Here is an 18,226-nt window from a genome sequence, read left to right on the forward strand (position 1 = left end):
TACATATATATGTAAGTGTCCGCATATATTTTTTCTCGTCACTTTTTCTGTCGCTTCACTGCAGCAAAACCAAGTTGTGAGGAAAACCCTGGCGATATGCGTAGAATTGAAACCATGGGTTCATATTAAATATATTTATTTATGCATGGACATATGTACATATGTTAAAATGTAGTTTCGATTTAAAAAAAATCGGATGAAGTTTTTCTTTCGCCATTCATACACCTCTAATTTCAGTATTTATTAAAAAAACTCAGTGAAATTCTAAAACTCTATCTTGCATCTGGGTTTACTCAATACCAATTTGAGCTGTCGCAGTGTTATCAAAAAAAAAAAGTTATCAATAGGTAGGTTCAGAAGGCGCAGCAGTTGAGCGCAACCGTTGCTAAGCAAAAATCAGTGATCGTTATGCGTCTTTTGAACGACTTCATACATTAGCTGTCAAATTCAACTCTCAAAGGTACACACCAACATGTTGTCTCAAATGATCAGAAAAATATTACGATCATCTAACACGCAACTATTCAGTTGATCAGAAGTACGCAACAACGCGTTCAGAACGTGCAATCGCACCAGTTACTGAGCTGTTTCGCCTTCTGAACGTGCCAAATGAAAATTCGTTATATGGCTGCGTATGTATGTACATATGTATGTACATATTCCGAAATTTTTTTTATTTGTAAAGGCTCTCAAGAAAAACTAAAAATTCATATAAAATTACGCACAATAAATGGAAAATAAATTTTCTTCTATAAAAAATTTCTTAAATCAGTATGCAGCTCTTAAGAAAAAAATGCTCAAAATTTTCAAAATTTTGATTTGCCACTAATAATTTTATTTCGTATAGCAGCATTGCTTAAGTTATTGTTTTTGACAACTTATTTGTTGGTTAATGACTGCAAATAGTTTTATAGAAAATTAGAGACAAGAAATAATACTTTCATAAAAAATTAAGTACATACATAGATTTAAAAAGCTGCTTGAATACAAAAGTTTTATGAAAATGTCACATTAAACAACTGTCTAAATCTACGTTATTTTTTATAAATAAGGCCGTAAACATTTCCTTACATCGTCGATTTCCATATTCTATTTTTACTCTTTCAATTTCACTGACCAGCGCTGCAAACGATATCAACTAGTAGGCTAACAACCAGAATTGAAACTTAATACGCAAGTACTTACCGTACTACAAGTATACAGAGAGTAGATTTGCTACTCCCTTTTGGCAGCAGCAAATATCTCTCGTACGCGATGAGGGAAAGTAGAGTACGTACTTTGGTGGAGTAATAGCAAGTACGTCAAGTATTTACTCTCTCAACGCCAAGTAGTGTATGTATGCGGAAAAAAAGTAACAATGTGTTGGGAGTAGAGTACAATGCAAGGAGTACTTATTGAATGAAATGCGGCAAATACAATTGCGCTGGACTCTAGTATGTAAGTAGATGAGCGGCGCCAAGAGTTTGTATTGATAGACCACCAAAGCGTATACGTAACTAACTACAGCACTCAGATGAATTTAAATAGAAGTTATGCACTTGGTTAAAAAATGTTATTTTGTTATAAATTTTGCAAAATATGGCTCAAAGTATTTGTGAGAATATGTGTGCGAAGTTTTATGTATCTGGAAAAATTCAAGAAAGTGCGTGCGAACCGGTAAAAACGTTCATACTATATACATATATTGGGTAGCACAAACTCCATTTCCGGTCGTAAATTAAGAATCAAAGACGAAATATTTGAATTTTATAATTTTTTTCTTTCAAAAAAAAAAAGCTCACTTATGCTGCTTTTTGGTTTCTTTAATTCTTAAGATTTTTGAAGCTTTTGAAACTCAATCTAATAGACTGTAGCTTTGATAAAACGTAAAAGGTGCGTTAAGTTTAAAGAACACGGCATTAACGAGGATATCATTAAACCAATTTCTTTATCTTCTAGGCACAGTCTCTTGCTAACATTTTAATGGTACTAACCCCGTAACTTAGCCATACAATATCTCGCACATGACGATTGCCCAACGTCAGCAGAAGTACTCATAATAAGATAGGGATGTCGGAAAAACATCGATGCATCGAAAATATCGATGTTTTGCTTCGATGCATCGAAAAGTTTTCCACTCGATGTATAAATAGTCGATTTATCGATGCATCGATGTATCGATGTTTTTTGAAAACTGACATCTACGGTACATTGAACCGTCATTCCAGTTTTTCAATTGTTCAAAAAAAAGAAGTGACTTGCCAAAAAATTTAAATGCAGTTGCAGTAATTTATTTAAAATTTTCCACAATTTTGTTAATAACATATTTTGTTGTGAAACATTATCTGAAAAATCCTATGCAAATCGATGCATCGATGTATGCCCTTCGATGCATCGAAAAATATCGATGTACATTTCGATGCATCGAATCAAAGAAAAACATCAATGTACTTTTTCCACTGACATCCCCATAATAAGTGCTCCTAAAACATGAGACGGCCTGCTTTTGATATTTCCCCGATGTTATAGAAACAAATGATAAGTCATTGTTCCCACCAACTACTATAAATTTTTGAGGAAGCTATCTCACTTAGTTAGTTTGTGATTTCCAGCTATCCAAAATAGGAATCATCCTGAATTCTGACGAAAATGGAAAAGGTAAATTTCACCGAAAGAAAAGAAAGACTGTGTAAGCACTATGCGGACTCTTCATCATCATTTTTAAGCATTAAAAAGTGGTTGCTAAATATCGGTACGTACGATCCAGCACAAGTTACGCCGAGCGTTTAGGTAGCCCCAATCAGGTCATCATGTCAGAAATCGTCCATACAATCCCAGGAATAATATCGGAATCTCATAGAATGAATACGCGTGAGTTGGCTGAGGCTGAAGGCTTCTCAACTGAGCAGATATGTAACATTTTACATGAATATTTGAACGTGAAAATGCTATACGGACGATGGGTACAGCCGCAATAGCGAAATTGCTTTAGTTTACGAATTGATTATGCAGGCAGAATATTCTCCAGATTTACATATGCGACTATTATCTGTTTCTAAACCAGAAGAAGTTGCTCGGTGGAAAGAGATTTATACCGAGGAAGGATTTAACACAGCAACAAACGCCGTTTTGAGGATCTTGAGAAGACCTGTATAAAAAAATGGAAAAAAACGCCGAGCTAAATACATCGAGTTACAACGACACTATTTTAAAAATGAAAAGAGTTGCCACCTGTTCAAAATTTAAAGTAAAATTTTTGATAAGTTAAATAAATTACTACAATATGCATATCAACAAAATGGTTTTGAAAAGGCTTTATTTCTTAACTATAAGAGGAGGGTTGCGCCCTATTTAAAAATTGCTTCAACTTAATTCATCACTTAACTGAAGAATGTATCACAATTAGAGACGAAAGAGATTTAAGAAGGTTTTAGTTTGAAAATATTTTAAAGAAGGTTGCCAACTGAATTTATTTAAAATATACACAAGTTACCTATCGTCGTTTAAAGTACAAAACCGCGTTTCAACAAAATCCAAAACTACGTATCAAGACAATGCAAAACCGCATATGGGAGGTTGCATAAATTATTTTCTAGAGAGAAACAACACTGATATTTCAAAATGCTTTTCTTTTTTATAAAGCAGTCGCATTTTTCGGCTAGTATATTTCAGGCCAAATGGATAAGGATTGAGCCAAGAGCTTGTGTGAGCAAATGCCATTTTTGGCAAAAAATGCCAGTTAGGCGGTTTTGCAGAACGACGATACGTGATTTGGTACTCTAAACGACGATATGCATATGCAATAATAAATAATATTAGTGACATACAAAAGAGTTTTAAGAAATATTTACTTTTGGCATTTATAATATTTTTTTAGGTGTTTGAAGGTGGCTGCCACCTTTTTAAAAGGTTAAATTCATATTATTTCGCAAGTAAAAGTAATTATTGAAAGTATAAATCGAAATAGTTTTAATCAGGCTTTAATTCTAAACAAAATTTAGGAGGTTGCCACCTGTTTAAAAAGTTAAAAACAACTTAGTTCATCAGCTAATTAAAATATTTATCACAATTAGAGACAAAATAGATTTTAAAAGGTTTAAGTTTGAAGATATTTTAAAGAACCACCTGCTCGGAAAGTCGACTTTCATTAAATTACACATAAGTTATATAAATGTCAAGCCGATTAGTGTTAATACATTTTTTACTTGAACATTTAGAATATTTCATTGGTGTTCGAAGAGGGTTGCCATTCAGACTAGTTAATAAATTTAATGAATTATTAATAGATGAGTATTTCTAAAATAAAACTGAAGAGGGTTGCCACCTTTTTGAAAAGTCGAGCCTAGCTAAATTGTACACAATTTATATGAAATATTAAAATATGATTGTCAAACAAATGAGTTTTATGATGTTTTTAGTTTAAAATTATTTTTAATTAGGGTTGACACCTGTTCGAAAATTTATATCTATTTAATTATACATTTTTTGTGATAGTAGTCAGCACCATTCGTTAGAATTTAAAAATTGGGGCTCAAATAAAAGGGTAAATTTAGCACTGAATAAAATTTGTGGTAGTTTTTATATTATTTAGATGGCTGCCACCTGTTTAAATTTAAATTATTTTATAAGTTCATTTAAATTTACATAGGTATATCAAAATATCAAGAGCTTTAAAGTTATGGTTTTTAAATATTTTTGAAGAAGTTTTCCACTTGGGCAGGTAAAATATTTTTGATTGAAAAAAATAATAATTTATAAATTTTTACGGAGAGGTTGAAATTGGTTTGATGCAGAAAAAATTAGAGAATATTTGAGAATTTCTCCTACTATGTGCAATTTCTTGAGCAATGATATTTGGGGTTTTAGCGCCAAATAATTATAGTATAATAGTCGACCTTTTGAATGGTCGGTGTGGCCAGTAAAGTGGACTTCACCTAGTGGTCCAAGCATGTATTAGCTCTTTTTAGCCCTTTAACCACTACCTTCCCGTAATAGTGAGGTAATAGACTCAAAAGTTTTTTCTATTGCTGTCATATAATTCCTGCTGAAATTTACTTTTATTTTAGTTCCTTTGTCAATTTTGTCATAAAAGACTGAAAATGCTACTAGAGACCAGATCACTTCTCGAATATCGATGCAAGATGATCCGCGTTTATAAAAATAAAACAAATGAAAAGCAGCGGCAAGAATTTTGTACAAGAAAATATCAGTAACTAACTTTTTTCATCAAAGCAAATAATCCTATAAGCAATTTACTATTTTTTAAGCAGCTCAAAGTATAAACATCGCAGCAACCAGATAAACTTCTTTTAATATTAACATACTTTGTTTTTAATAAAGTTTGCATAAACTTGCTCATATGTGAATACAAAACTTTATGACATTTAACAAAGGAATATGTCTTCCTCGCCTTTTTTAAAATGCTTAAACAGAAGAGTACCTCGGTGTCAGTGTCACTCAAAGGATTTAGTTCAACCAACAGTTGAACTACTCCCACAAAGCTCAGCAAACTCAAAGGAAGTCTGTAATAAAACATAAGTTTTTAAATGAAAAATGCCACTTGACTTGCACATCACGCACTTTTATTTGGCGGCGACAAAGCAGAGAAAGAATTTAAACAGAAAAGAAGAGGCGCGCATGCGCAAGCACTCCTCTTTACTTGCTGCTTTAAAACTTGCTTTCGATAATAACTTGCAACGCATATTAAGTGCATAGAAAAGTTTTACAGTTAAGCGAAAAAATTAAAAAAAAAATTGCTTTGCTGATAGTTACGCCTCAGACAGTAAGGAAGCATGTGACAGCCAAAAAGGAAGTGTTATGCCGACGCGGCAGTAGTTGATATCTACCCATGCGCTACTGCACACACTACACCCACTTGTGCTGTTATTATTGTTGCCGTAGCTGCTCAGCCAACGCTATTTATCATAATAACTTGAAGTAAGTAGTTGGAAGAGGAAGAGTGAAGCAAAAAAAAAAAATAAATTTTTTTGTGTGAATGAATGAGTAGCGTAACTTTGTTAACGGCTGTAAATTGCTGCTCACTCCAATGGCGTTTGTGTATGCATGTGTGTGTGTGTGTGCGTTAGTACGAGCGTGTGTATAACCACGTGCCCGCTAATATGCAAAGTAATGTCATAATTAAGGATTTACATGCTGTGCAGCAATTGCTGAGCAAGCTGCTGTGAAGGCAGGCCAGTCGCAAGCGCACCACTTTAGAAGAAAAATGTGAAAAAATTTAGGGAAATCCAGCAGTACGTACATACATACATACATACGGGTGATATAATCACCCAGTGATCATAGCAGAATGCGGATATTTCAGTCGCTGGAGCTCAAGTTTTACAGCCAACAAAATACTCGATAAGATTGGTAAAAATATGTCGTCAAACTCAAAATTGTAACACTTCTTCTTGTTCAAGGTCTTATTTAGGGACCCATGAAGTTGTACTTTCTAAGGGAACGGGAATACTGCTAAAGAAACAACTCTCGTTCTTTAAAATTTATGGATAGAAATTTTCATGAATTCGCTTCATACGGAAATAGTGGGCATCGTAAAATCTGGATTCATGTTGCAGTTTATTTCAATCTGGCAAGTACCTGCGAAAAATAATGCCTTGGACTGCATTTAAAAAATGTGTCTGATACTCTGTTTAGTAACAAAGCCGACTGTAGCTTAATGCTGAGCATAAAGTTTCACAAAAGCAATCGATATTCTATGTTCGAAATGATGGTGTTTTCTTACTTATTCTGTAGAATTTGTTCGACTAAGGCTAACTTTAAGAACCTGATCGAAGGAAACTTTAACTTGGTGAATTTTGGGTCTCCATAGTCTACATAAGAAGGGAAATAGCGCCTGAACTTAAGGCTGATAGAGAGACTTTACCTTTCCACTGCATCGAACCTGCTCAACTGCGACTCTATATAAAAGAACTTGACACAGGTATTCTTGGAAAGATATTAGGTTTGGAAATGTGCGGAATTTCTGAGAATAAAAGATTTTCTACTGCCGTTCATATCTTTATGACGTGGATATACAAAGGATTACATTTTTTCAATCCAATTTCACGAAAAAATACTACATCTCCTACATATATGTATGTAACTTATATAACGTTTTTAGAAAAATTTACATTTGAAAAATTTTGTGCGATGGGTTTTGCAGATGTAAACGAATGCAATTATTGTTATTGTTGGTATTACCATACCGCGTATCTCGCTTTGCTTCATTTGCGGTATAAAGTTCATTTCACGCGTCACGCGGCCACAGCATCCGGTGCGTTTCTACTATACAGTCAACCCAACGCCCACCCCTATCCGCTCTCCCTCTCTCTAACTCTCTATCTGCCAAGCATTTGGCTGGCGTGGCCTATCAATCTTCAACTTGTTCCGCGTGCTTGCGAAAGTTTGCGCGGCGGATATGCGGCGCACTAGAAATGACACTGCAGGCATGAATACTAATTTTGCATTTTCCGCTAGCATTGCGTGCTACCCCGCTGCATACCGCACCGTCGCTTGCTAACGCACTCCTGCACTCATACACAGGGCCACATGCAGTCAAACTTCGGCTGTTGCCACAGCGCGTAGAGTGTAGCAGTTGCATCATCAGTGGTTTTGCTGTTGCAGCGTAATTTTGAGCTGCCTTCACTTCATTGCACTTTTCCATATAATTCAACACTTGTTTAACACTTTCTCGACGCTTTTTATTATTATTTTTTCACTTACTTACTTACTGTCACTCGTGTTGGTGTGACTAGTTACTAGTTACTTTTATTGTTATTGTTGTCATTTGCGGCTTACTTGCGCAAAACTTTATAGTTAGTTGCAGATTTTCGTAAACCTCTCCCGTCCCCAGCTAACACTGGTGTGTAGGGGTGTAGTTGGCTGTGTCTCAAACCCGGCGGAAGAGGAGCGTGCGCGAATTGTCGCTACATCCGTTGGCAATGCGTACGGGTGTCCCTATTTTTGAGAGATTTACAAATGTTACAGCCAAGCAGCATTGTCACTTGCAGCTAAGTATTCACGCCACCTTGCGCTTACTGACGCTGGCGGGACCGAGGCGAGTGCGCTAAGGGTGTTTACAAAATTTCTGTCAGCATCTTTAGCTCATCAACATTATGGCTTTCATCAGCGTAAATATCATTAGCCCCGACTTCATTAGTGGCAGCGGCTGTGGCGTTAGTGGCGGTATTGGTGTGGTGCTTGAAAATTATCTGACAGCAAATTTCATGGTTCCCTTTTACTTGAAACCACAAGCAGTGGTGTATAAGTATATCACTCTTCGTTTAAGTTGCCGCCAGTTTATACATACGCTTAGCATTTTCACTTTGACTCGCTCAACCTCCGACAACTCCAACAATCTAAAATTAGCCTTTTTCTTCAATGGCTTACTTTTCCTCCTAATCCTCTCTCGCCGCATATTAAAATGTTGATACGCTGATTAGTAGCTAATTTTTTCGGCGGCTGCTGGCGTTCGTAATTGCAGTGTCAAAGTGCCGCATCAACTTTTGCATACATAAAATTCATAGTCAAAAGTTTTTGTGCTGGATTTTCTTATCCAAACTTGTTTGTTGTTGGTCTTGTTTTCTATCTTTCGTAGTTTTTCAGCTGCTTGTATGTATGTAAGTTACAGACATTTAAATGAGTTTTAAGTGATGTTTGATTGATGAGAGTGAGTAAGTGATGCGAGCTTGGTATGAGAAAGCTTGTCAAATACATATTTATGTACACACATTAGAGCATACCAGAAAAAAGTATTTTTATTCTTTTTTGTTTTGGCCGAATGTAGAGGTTGGCTTTTTTACTTCTATGCCTATTTGTCATATCTTCGGCATTTACGGTCGGATCTTAAAGTATGATATAGTGACGTTCTGGTATCGAGGGTAAAATTTCTCAAGTACCCCGTTTTACTACTTATCGAGCAGATCACAGTCTTTATCACACTAACGTACCACCCTAATGTCTGTAATTGTCTGAAATTTTGCTAAGAAAGCATATAGATTGTTCTAGTAGAACTACTTGAAAAAAGTCTTTAATGCCGAATGTAAAGAAAAACAAGTAAGAAAGTCTAAGTTCGGGCGGAGCCGAACATTAAATACCCGGCGCAAGTATTAAATATATGTTTTGCACCTTTCCAAAAGCTACCGCTACATGATAAGCCGGGGTGTATACATTTTAAGTAAATTAGCGTCCTTAAAATTCGAAATATTGAAATTTCAAGCATATCTGAAATTTACCGTTATATGAAAAGTGGCCTCAATTTTAGTCCGATTTCAACAATTTTCAACGGTTTGCTTTTATGTGGCAAGCGCAATAACCATACCGAGCTTGGTACAAATTGCTAGAACGGTTAGCGAGATACATATATGTGATCACAAGTGGGCGGTGCAACGCCCATTTTCCAAAATTTTGTCATAAGCGTATTTCTTGGTAAAGAATTGTTGCAATCATCAATTTTGAATAAATTAGCTTCAATATTTACTGATTTATCGAAGATTTTGTATTTCTCGAAATTACCGTTATATGGGATGTGGGCGTGGTTATTGTCCGATTTTAGAAATTTTCGGCCAGTTGGTATGCTGTACCAGGACCAACAACTGTGCCAAGTTTGGAAGAAATTGGTGCAGCGGTTACCAAGATATACACATGTAACCATAAGTGGGCGTGGCTACGCCCATTTGCCAAAATTTTGTAATATTCTTATTTTTCGTCTAAAACTCATTGCAAATATCAATTTTGAGTGAATTATCTTTAGTAGTTACTAAAATATCGCAGTTTTCGTATTTCTTAAAATTACCGTTATATGGGAGGTAGGCGTGATTATTATCCGATTTCGCCCATTTTCAATACCATCCGTCCCACGCCCAAAAGAAGGTCACGTACCAAGTTTCGTTAAGATATCTCAATTTTTACTCGAGTTATCGTGTGCACAGACGGACGGACGGACGGACGGACGGACGGACGGACAGACAGTCACCGCTTAATCGATTTCTCTTTTCATTCTGATCATTTATGTATACATTTGTCTATATCTATCTCGATTCGTTTTGCCTGTTACAAACAACCGTTATGTGAACAAAGTTATAATACCCTTGTGCACAAGTGCGCTCGGGTATAAACAGCGACACCTAAGTTCGGCAAAAAAAAATGTTTTTTCGTAATTATATTGCAATTTACTTTAGACTCAATGGTGTAAGGCGAACTTTTTTTTGTTTTCGTGTAAGTTGGTACGGTGTAATTTTCCTATACATACAGTAGCGAAAATATAAATGGGGAAGCGATATTTAAACATTATTTTTCTATGAAAGAGTAGCGTGTTTTCTAACAAAAATTATGTATATCAAAAAATATCAAAATTCGTCAAAGTTTTTTGCTGCTCAATAAAATTTCTTATAAACAACCTAAGTATGTAGTTTTGTATAAAATTATATTTAAGTGCATATTACAACTTTTGAGTAGCTGGCACTTACTGTTGATGTTTGGCAATTTTTTGTGAAAGGTGTTGCCCATTTGCTCCATATAAAAAAATTGTCAAACATAATTTGTACGCAAGAAAATGAGCGAAAAAAAATTGCCAAAAATCAACAACAAGTTGTAGCTACTTCAAACTTGCGCTTTAGAAAGTATTTTTTACACAAAAAAAAAAAAACATAACCAACTTCAATTCTCATATAAAAATTTAAGATTATCGTTAATTTCTTGATGACCCAATGATCGGATTTAAACAAAATTAGTTTGGGGCCACCTTTGAGGTAAAACCTTTCCTTTAAAATAAGAATTATACAAATCGGTTACGTTACGTATACATAAAAAAAATTTAAATTCCGACGAACTGATAACACTGAAAAAAAAAAAAAAATTGTTGGGTCGATTTTAATGCATAGCTCAATTCGTAGGACTTATCTCCAATTAATGTAAATATCTTTTTCTTCGTGATATATTCTCTAGCTAGAAAACTACTGCTATACGGAACCATCCACATATATATTTTCGGATCTGATTTTTGAGCTGCGCCAAAGGGGTTTTTAAAAATCGCCAAGATTAATATATATATATATAAAGATGTAATTCCCTCTCGAGAAAAGGAACCTTCCTATCGGACGTCAACTCCCTTCGTCATGCAGATAAACTGCTGTAATGCAAGTCATGGCTTAAATCACACTTCTACTAGAAGGAAAATAAAGGAGGTCCTGTGGGACGATCGATAAATCTGACCCACTTGCGACAAGAAAAGGTCAACTTCACCTAACCGCCTTAAACATCCTCGACGGAGGCAAGTAGCTGGAATTATAACCATCAGTGCTTAATGGGAATACGTGCTAGTAGAACTGAAGCTGTTTGCCAACAACTCCTGCCGGAGCTGCCGTGAAGAGGAGGTAATTGAAAGCATAGAGTGCGATCTCTTTCTCCACCCAGCCGTCGCAAGAGCTAGAAGAGGTTCATTTCACCACTACTTGTCTGACCATCTGATGGACTGTAACTCATGGACTCTCATTTTATTAATATAGGCAATGGGTTCTCTTTCTAAGTGAGCGGATGGAAATAAGTGAGGTGTCCAATGGTACCATAATGACACCTCTGGGTTGAAGTGTCCCTCTCAATTTAACTTAATCTAGGGCAGAGGATTTTTAAATGCCTAGGGTATTAAAGAAACGATAGATGTAGTGCAGACCTGCGGCATTACCATATGAATTTGGGTCAAAAGAAATTGGTTATCATTGTTTTGTAGTACATACTTTCTGTTGACGATGGTGGTCCCAGTTATGCTGTTCTTGCAAAAGTGTGCACCAATGACGCCGGAGACCCAAAATTTGCAACAAATAGTAGCTTTTTAAAGTGGTTTAATAGCTGATTGTTTTCAAAAGTAGTCGCCTCCGATTTGGCCATTAAATGTGCAAAGTTAACTACGATTTAAATAAAAATACACATATCAAAAATGGTGGTGAAGTTCAAGTAAGTACTACTAAAAAGCCGCATTTATAATTTCATTCGTTGTTGGTTACGTCAAAATAGCAAGAAGAAGAAACCGTCTCCTTAAGCATGTATTACATTTGCACTTTCCGTTGGAGCAAATATTTAGTTTGGGGAAAAGTTTGTATTCGAATGATTATACTCTGAATCACCACTAATTACGGGAATTTCCTTCCCCTAAATAAAAACAGGAAGTCTCAACTTTCGCAGGGCTCAACAGAAATTCAAAACGGAAATCTGCGATTAATTATGTATATGTAAATTGTTAAACTTTTTTCCTGTTAAATTCCTGGAATTATAGTACGAATTCAGTGAAAGCGACTTCCACTCTACGACGTCAAGTATGAGTAGTTGATAAAAAACTATGAAAAAGTACCAAAGTAATACTAGCTTCAAGCGAACAGCATCGAATACTAGTGGTAGGCTATGCGCAGAGTAAATGTTGATTATAAAAAAATAAACAAAAAAAGCAAAACACAATAAATGAACCTTGTCAGACATAAGCGGTTAATATATTGCGACTTGAATGTAATTTATCATTTATAACATTATATAATATGTAAATAAGTACTCGTATTTGATTTTCATATGTCTTGTAAACGAGTGCCTTGAACTTGAAAACAAGAGTTTTTTTATCGCATGGCTTACATTCATAGAAACTGGCGCATTATTATAACAATCACTTAAAAACTGAAACTACAAGTGGAATAGAAATTAAAAAGAAGTGAAAAAGAGGCAATGAGCGAATATAACTTTATTTTGCTATGGCTCTACAAGTATCTAGAGCTGTGGGGTAATTCAGAGACTCTTAATCAGGCCAAATATGTACAAGTGATGGAACATAAATATTCCTCAGCGTTATTTAGCTCCCCTGCAGTGTAAATCAAAACCAGTTAGAAAAATACTAGTTCATTAACTAGTATGTACTTACCAGTTCGACAATTTCGAAGAACTTAAAGATCTCAGCGACATCTGCCTTTGAATTGCCAAAGCCAAAAATAAAACGCAGTCAATTGCTTTTCTTATACCATATCCCCACCAAAATGTTAACCATCTAAAATCGAACTTAACCCCATCACTAACTATCGCTGTCCACACTGCGGTTTAAGGTTTGTAAAACATACAAATGTAGAGAGTAGTGCTCGGATCTCAAAAACTCAATTCAGGACTAAATCGCTGTAAAAATCGGAGCAAAAACAAATTTTCCGTACTAGATTTAATTTTATATTTTCGTGTCTGACATTAATTGTTTGACTTAAATATTTTCTATTTATGCAAAAATAAGAACGCGAAGCAATATTTAGGTAATTTTTAACATTTTCTATAAAGTAGGACATATCTAACACTTAATTTTTTAAAGAGTAAATTTCATTTTACATATATTTTTTTAACAAATTAAGTAAAGTTCTGCATCCGCCAATTTCTACAGCCATTCATAAAAAAATAACGAACTTTATTGACGCATTGCTTTGAAGGAGTTACATACTTCTTAAGAGTGAAATTTGGCTAACTTTAAATTTTTTTACTGAAACCGGTGGTGAACACTCAAAATACGGTCCTAAGAGGGGCTTTACATGAATGAAAAAGAAAAACGGAATAGATTTGCAGTCAAGCGGAGTAGAGGAGTAGATTTCAAATTTTTTCAAAAACCGGAGTAAATCTAATCTGATCTTAGTCAAGCTAGTAGGGAACGAATTTTTTACATCTTAACGCTAATGATTCACAGATGGCGGGAAAATACAGGGTTGTATCAGACTTTCGACGTGGTTTCGAGTTGGTTAGCTTTTAACCATCTTAGTGAAATGGTTAAGTGCTGACATTTTTATATGGCGCAACTACGCTAAATCAAGTGGATTATCGGGCTAACCAACTCAACAGCCATAACTACGTGGTTAACTCCGGTCGGGACATGGTATTACAAATGTCCAAGACCGATAGAATACAAGATTGCGTTGATTGATGTGAAATTCGGGAGAGTAACGTGAATATGACGTCATTGCAGATTTGCCGGTGGAGAGAGCTGAGAGAGATCTATCAGTATGTATATGTTTTACATATGTATATGTAGATGTATTTTAATGCAGGCAATACACAAAATCTCCTATGAAGTAATTTTTTGATGTGTATACATCTTTGATTTCGGTGGGGGTAAAATTTCCGAAGCTGTAGGGCATAGCCCAGCAAAAAATTTCGAAGGGCTTAGCATGTGCAGAAATTTTTTAATTTCATTAGAAGCACCCTGTATTTACTTGCTACTGGAAATGGTTGTATACATTTAGGCATATGCAGAGTAAGAGGAAATGCGGTTCAAATGATGATTATTACTTCCGATTATGCAAACTCCGTGCATGCATACGGCTACCCAGCCAGCAAACAATCTGAAAACCGATCCGATAAAGGACAAACAAGTGGATGAAGTGAGGATATTTGTCCGTTTACTGATTCCATTTCCAGATACTTTGACGATCCGTTTTTCCATTAAAGTGTGCGGCAGAAACGTATGTACATACACACGTGAAACGGATACGATTTCGGCTGTTTTTTCTGAAATTTGTCTGACTGAGTTTTTCGTTCAATACGCTTTCCTTCTGCACTGCAAAGATACTTTTTCATGGTTCAAAAGCAACAAAATAAAATTAGGAAGAGCTTGCCGGAGTTCGGCGCCTTCTGGAAGCTAACAAATAGCGGCACACTCCTATGCACGCTCAGCCACTGTCAACTACGCATGCATGCATGAAATGACATCATCTTTTTCGAACGCATCGGACGTTTTCCAGATACGAAAATTGATGATAACTGTATGAGTTTTTCTATTCGTTTTCGGATATGCAAAATCGAACTAAACTGCACTGCCGACAAATTTTACGTTCCGTCGCCTGGGTAAAATATTGTCGTAAGCGCCATTTTGGCGATTTTTAGTTATAGATGCAGTTATATATTTTGAAATAAGGTATTTCGATTGGTGTTACTAGTTTTTAGATATCTCCTTTAGTTTCCGAGATGCTGACTACAACTTTTTCGATAATTTAGTAAAAATTTGGTTGGTGATGCAGTCATAGTAAACAATATCTTAAAAATGGCGTTCTCCATTTTTGGATATCTCTTTTAGTTAGTAAAAGTGTCGTTAATTTGGTAAAAATTTTGATCACATTTTGTCGTATTTCATACAAAGTGGCTGCCAAATTGTTGACAAATGACGCTTACGACAAAATTTGACTAAAGAAAATCCTTCATAAACTCAAAACTAATTAACAATAAACATTAAATATTAAATAATTTAAGAATTTTGTAAAGTAGTAACATATTCAGAGACTTTTGAGAAAATATATCGCATTTTTGAAAAATTGCAGTCCAAACTTCAATCGCGATTCCCCACAACCAGCCGAAATTAATATACGACAATCTTTTACCCAGGCGACGGTTTCTTTGCTGGCTGGGTATGTACGTATATTTGTAGCTCATTCCATCTCAAATCAGCCAGGCCAGGGGAAAGTGAATTTAAGTTTGCGATAAAACTCCCAGGGATTGTTCCTTGAACAATTTAAGGAGACACGTATTTTACAACGTTACAACGCTTTTATCAACTTGCAATGTTGTGTGTCCAGAAACTTTCAATGTTGTGGATCCAGAAACTTTCAATGTTGTGTGTCCGACACCATAAAAGCTTTGCTTTGAAAAGTTCCAATAAAAAAGCATAGTGCATAGGGCGACATCTGTAGTGAGTAGGGCGAGGTAGATGACATCTAGATGTTGCCCTATTTACTACGTTTGCTACAGCGGAAATAGATGACACGCCATTTTTTTAAATAAAATTAATTGGTGCTCGTTTGTATGTGCATACATATGTAAATGCATGTGTGTGCACCTTCCCAGCCAGCAAGAAAACGTACATTTTACGAACATTATGTTTTACGAGGGATTCTCGTATCGCCAAATAGTTAGAGAAAAGCTCGTAAACGATAAAACAAAAAAAATATAATAGAAAGAGGCTTGTAGTAATTTGTCAGCACAGAAAAAATTTTAGTTTTGTTGACAATTTTTCTTCAATCACAATATTTTATAAGTAGTTTGTTAAATATTCAATTTAAGAAAATTATTAAGTATGTGATTTATTCGCAGACTGGTGCAAATGCCAAGGACGATCTACCACTTTCTTTTATAATTAAACTTCTTGTAAGTAGCTACTACATATGTAATTCAAAAATACAAATTAATTTAACGAGTTTTGCAATTCTTTCACAGGCTGCGCGGAGTAACACTAAAGGATTTAAACGTTTAATTCCCCTATCTCGTAAGTTTATAGTTATTTATTTTTTTTAATTTGCTAGTTTATTAGGTCTTTGCAGTTATTGAACTTAATGTTTTATTGATAATATGGCTTCTCAATTAAAAAGGCGTGCGAAATCTGAAGCCTTATCCGTACGAGCGTCAATAAATGATTCATTAAAAAAAAATTATTACAGATGAGGTAGCAAAACTTTTCTCGTGGAAGGGAACTGGTACCAAAAGCAGCGCTATTGGTTTGGCAACGACTGCGGCAATAAGAAGTACGGATCATAATATTATTTATTACCACTTTTTACTTAATTAAATTTTCCGGTTTCCAATGGAGTTTAATCTTTCACTTTATTTTCTTAGGTGCTTTTCCCCAAAAATTTAACTCCCACGAAGAAGTTTTTATTTCCGTTTCAAAGAAGCTCTTCCAATATGCACACGACCGGCAAAAAAAAAATTGGCAGCCTATCGGCAAAAAAGATAAAAAATAAATTCAGCAACTTTATAATATATATTAAACCCCTCTTATTTAATTGTTAATTGGTTAATAGATAGTTTGTTAATATTTATTTATCTGAAAATATCTTCACATATACAGTGCCGGGAAAAAATATTGGCACAGATAATTTTTCGCCATGAATGCAAAGTTTTTTATTCTGATTTCTTCTCTAATTGTTTTTTATAAAAATATAGTTAGTATGAAGTTCTACTTTCAAATCAGATTTTTTAGAAAAATTGTAAGTGTGCAGTTTTATAGCGCATTTAATTTTAGTATAATAAAGTGCACGCTTGAATAGCTAGAGAACCTCTTTGTTTTTTGACAATTTATTATTCGCAGTTTCTTCCATATAAAAAAAAAATGTCGCACATAATTTGCATGGAAGAAACTGCGTGAAAAAATTGTCAAAAATCAACGCAGTTTTCTGTCAACTTCAAGCTTGCACTATGTTATACTAAAATATAATGGGATTTAAAACTGCGTACTTAGAATTCTTCTCAAAAATCTGATTTGAAAGTAAATCTTCATACTAACTGTATTTAAAAAAAATAATGTGCGAAAAGAAATTCAAGTAAAAAACTTTGCATACATTGCGAAAAATTCTCTGTGCCAATACTTTGATCCGGCACTATAAATATTTATTAATTATAATTCCATTCAATAAAAGAACTACAATAATTTGAATTAATTAATTGCCTTTATTTTTAGCATTCAAAAACAGTAGATAAAGCAGTGTAGAAAAACGCTTTTTTAACGTAAATTAATCGTTTACGAGACTCGTTTACAATTAAAAAACCGACGTAAAAATATTCGCATACGAATGCTTTTTCGATCCGTTTACGACTGTTCGTAGGCGATGCACAATTTAAAGCGAAAAAGTGCTCGAAAAAGAGTCGTAAACGGCTATCATAAACGATTTTTAATCCCGTTTTTCTTCGAGAAAATATCCAACTACGAGCTTGTTTACGATGATTTTGCTGGCTGGGTTACTATTAATATCGTTGAATTATTTTAATATCTATTGCAAAATTTTATTCAGACAGGACAAAAAAGTAGAAAATAAAATATATAAAAAAACTTTTTAATATACAACGCTTTTATAAATGGACTAAAAAGTAGAAAATAATATTTCTCAGTCCCATAGAATTTGTTTTGATAACTTTTGATTTTGAAATTTTAGCAAAAGTCATTATAGACAATCTATGAAATTGAAAATGAAAAGCGCGGGGTGCATGTAATACACTTGAATATGAAAAGTAATATATGTATGTATGTATGTGGGTATATGAATAACGACCGCTTAAAATCGATTTCAAAGTTCTACTTTCGCTGTAGAAATTTTAGGTCTACGTTATGTAGTTTGACTATTGTCAATTAAATCAAATGCTTTGTATTGCATGCGCTCCACGTTTTTCATTTTCAATTTCATAGATTGTTTATAATGACTTTTGCTAAAGTTTCAAAAGTTATCAAAACAAATTCTATGGGACTGAGAAATATTATTTT

General features: G+C 34.6%; 1 protein-coding gene across 1 annotated transcript in view; it reads left to right on the plus strand.

The window, feature by feature from the left end:
* Positions 1-8,093: 8,093 nt before the first annotated feature.
* Positions 8,094-18,226, plus strand: part of LOC118740049 (hemocytin-like) — a 27,447-nt gene continuing 17,314 nt past the window's right edge. The window contains exon 1 of the mRNA XM_036471545.1: positions 8,094-8,169. Within this exon, the coding sequence (XP_036327438.1) occupies positions 8,094-8,169 (76 nt within the window). The remainder of the gene's footprint in view (positions 8,170-18,226) is intronic.

This window comes from Rhagoletis pomonella, unplaced genomic scaffold, assembly GCF_013731165.1.
Source record: "Rhagoletis pomonella isolate Grant_MI unplaced genomic scaffold, Rhpom_1.0 Rhpom_scaffold_00005, whole genome shotgun sequence".
NCBI lineage: Eukaryota > Metazoa > Arthropoda > Insecta > Diptera > Tephritidae > Rhagoletis > Rhagoletis pomonella.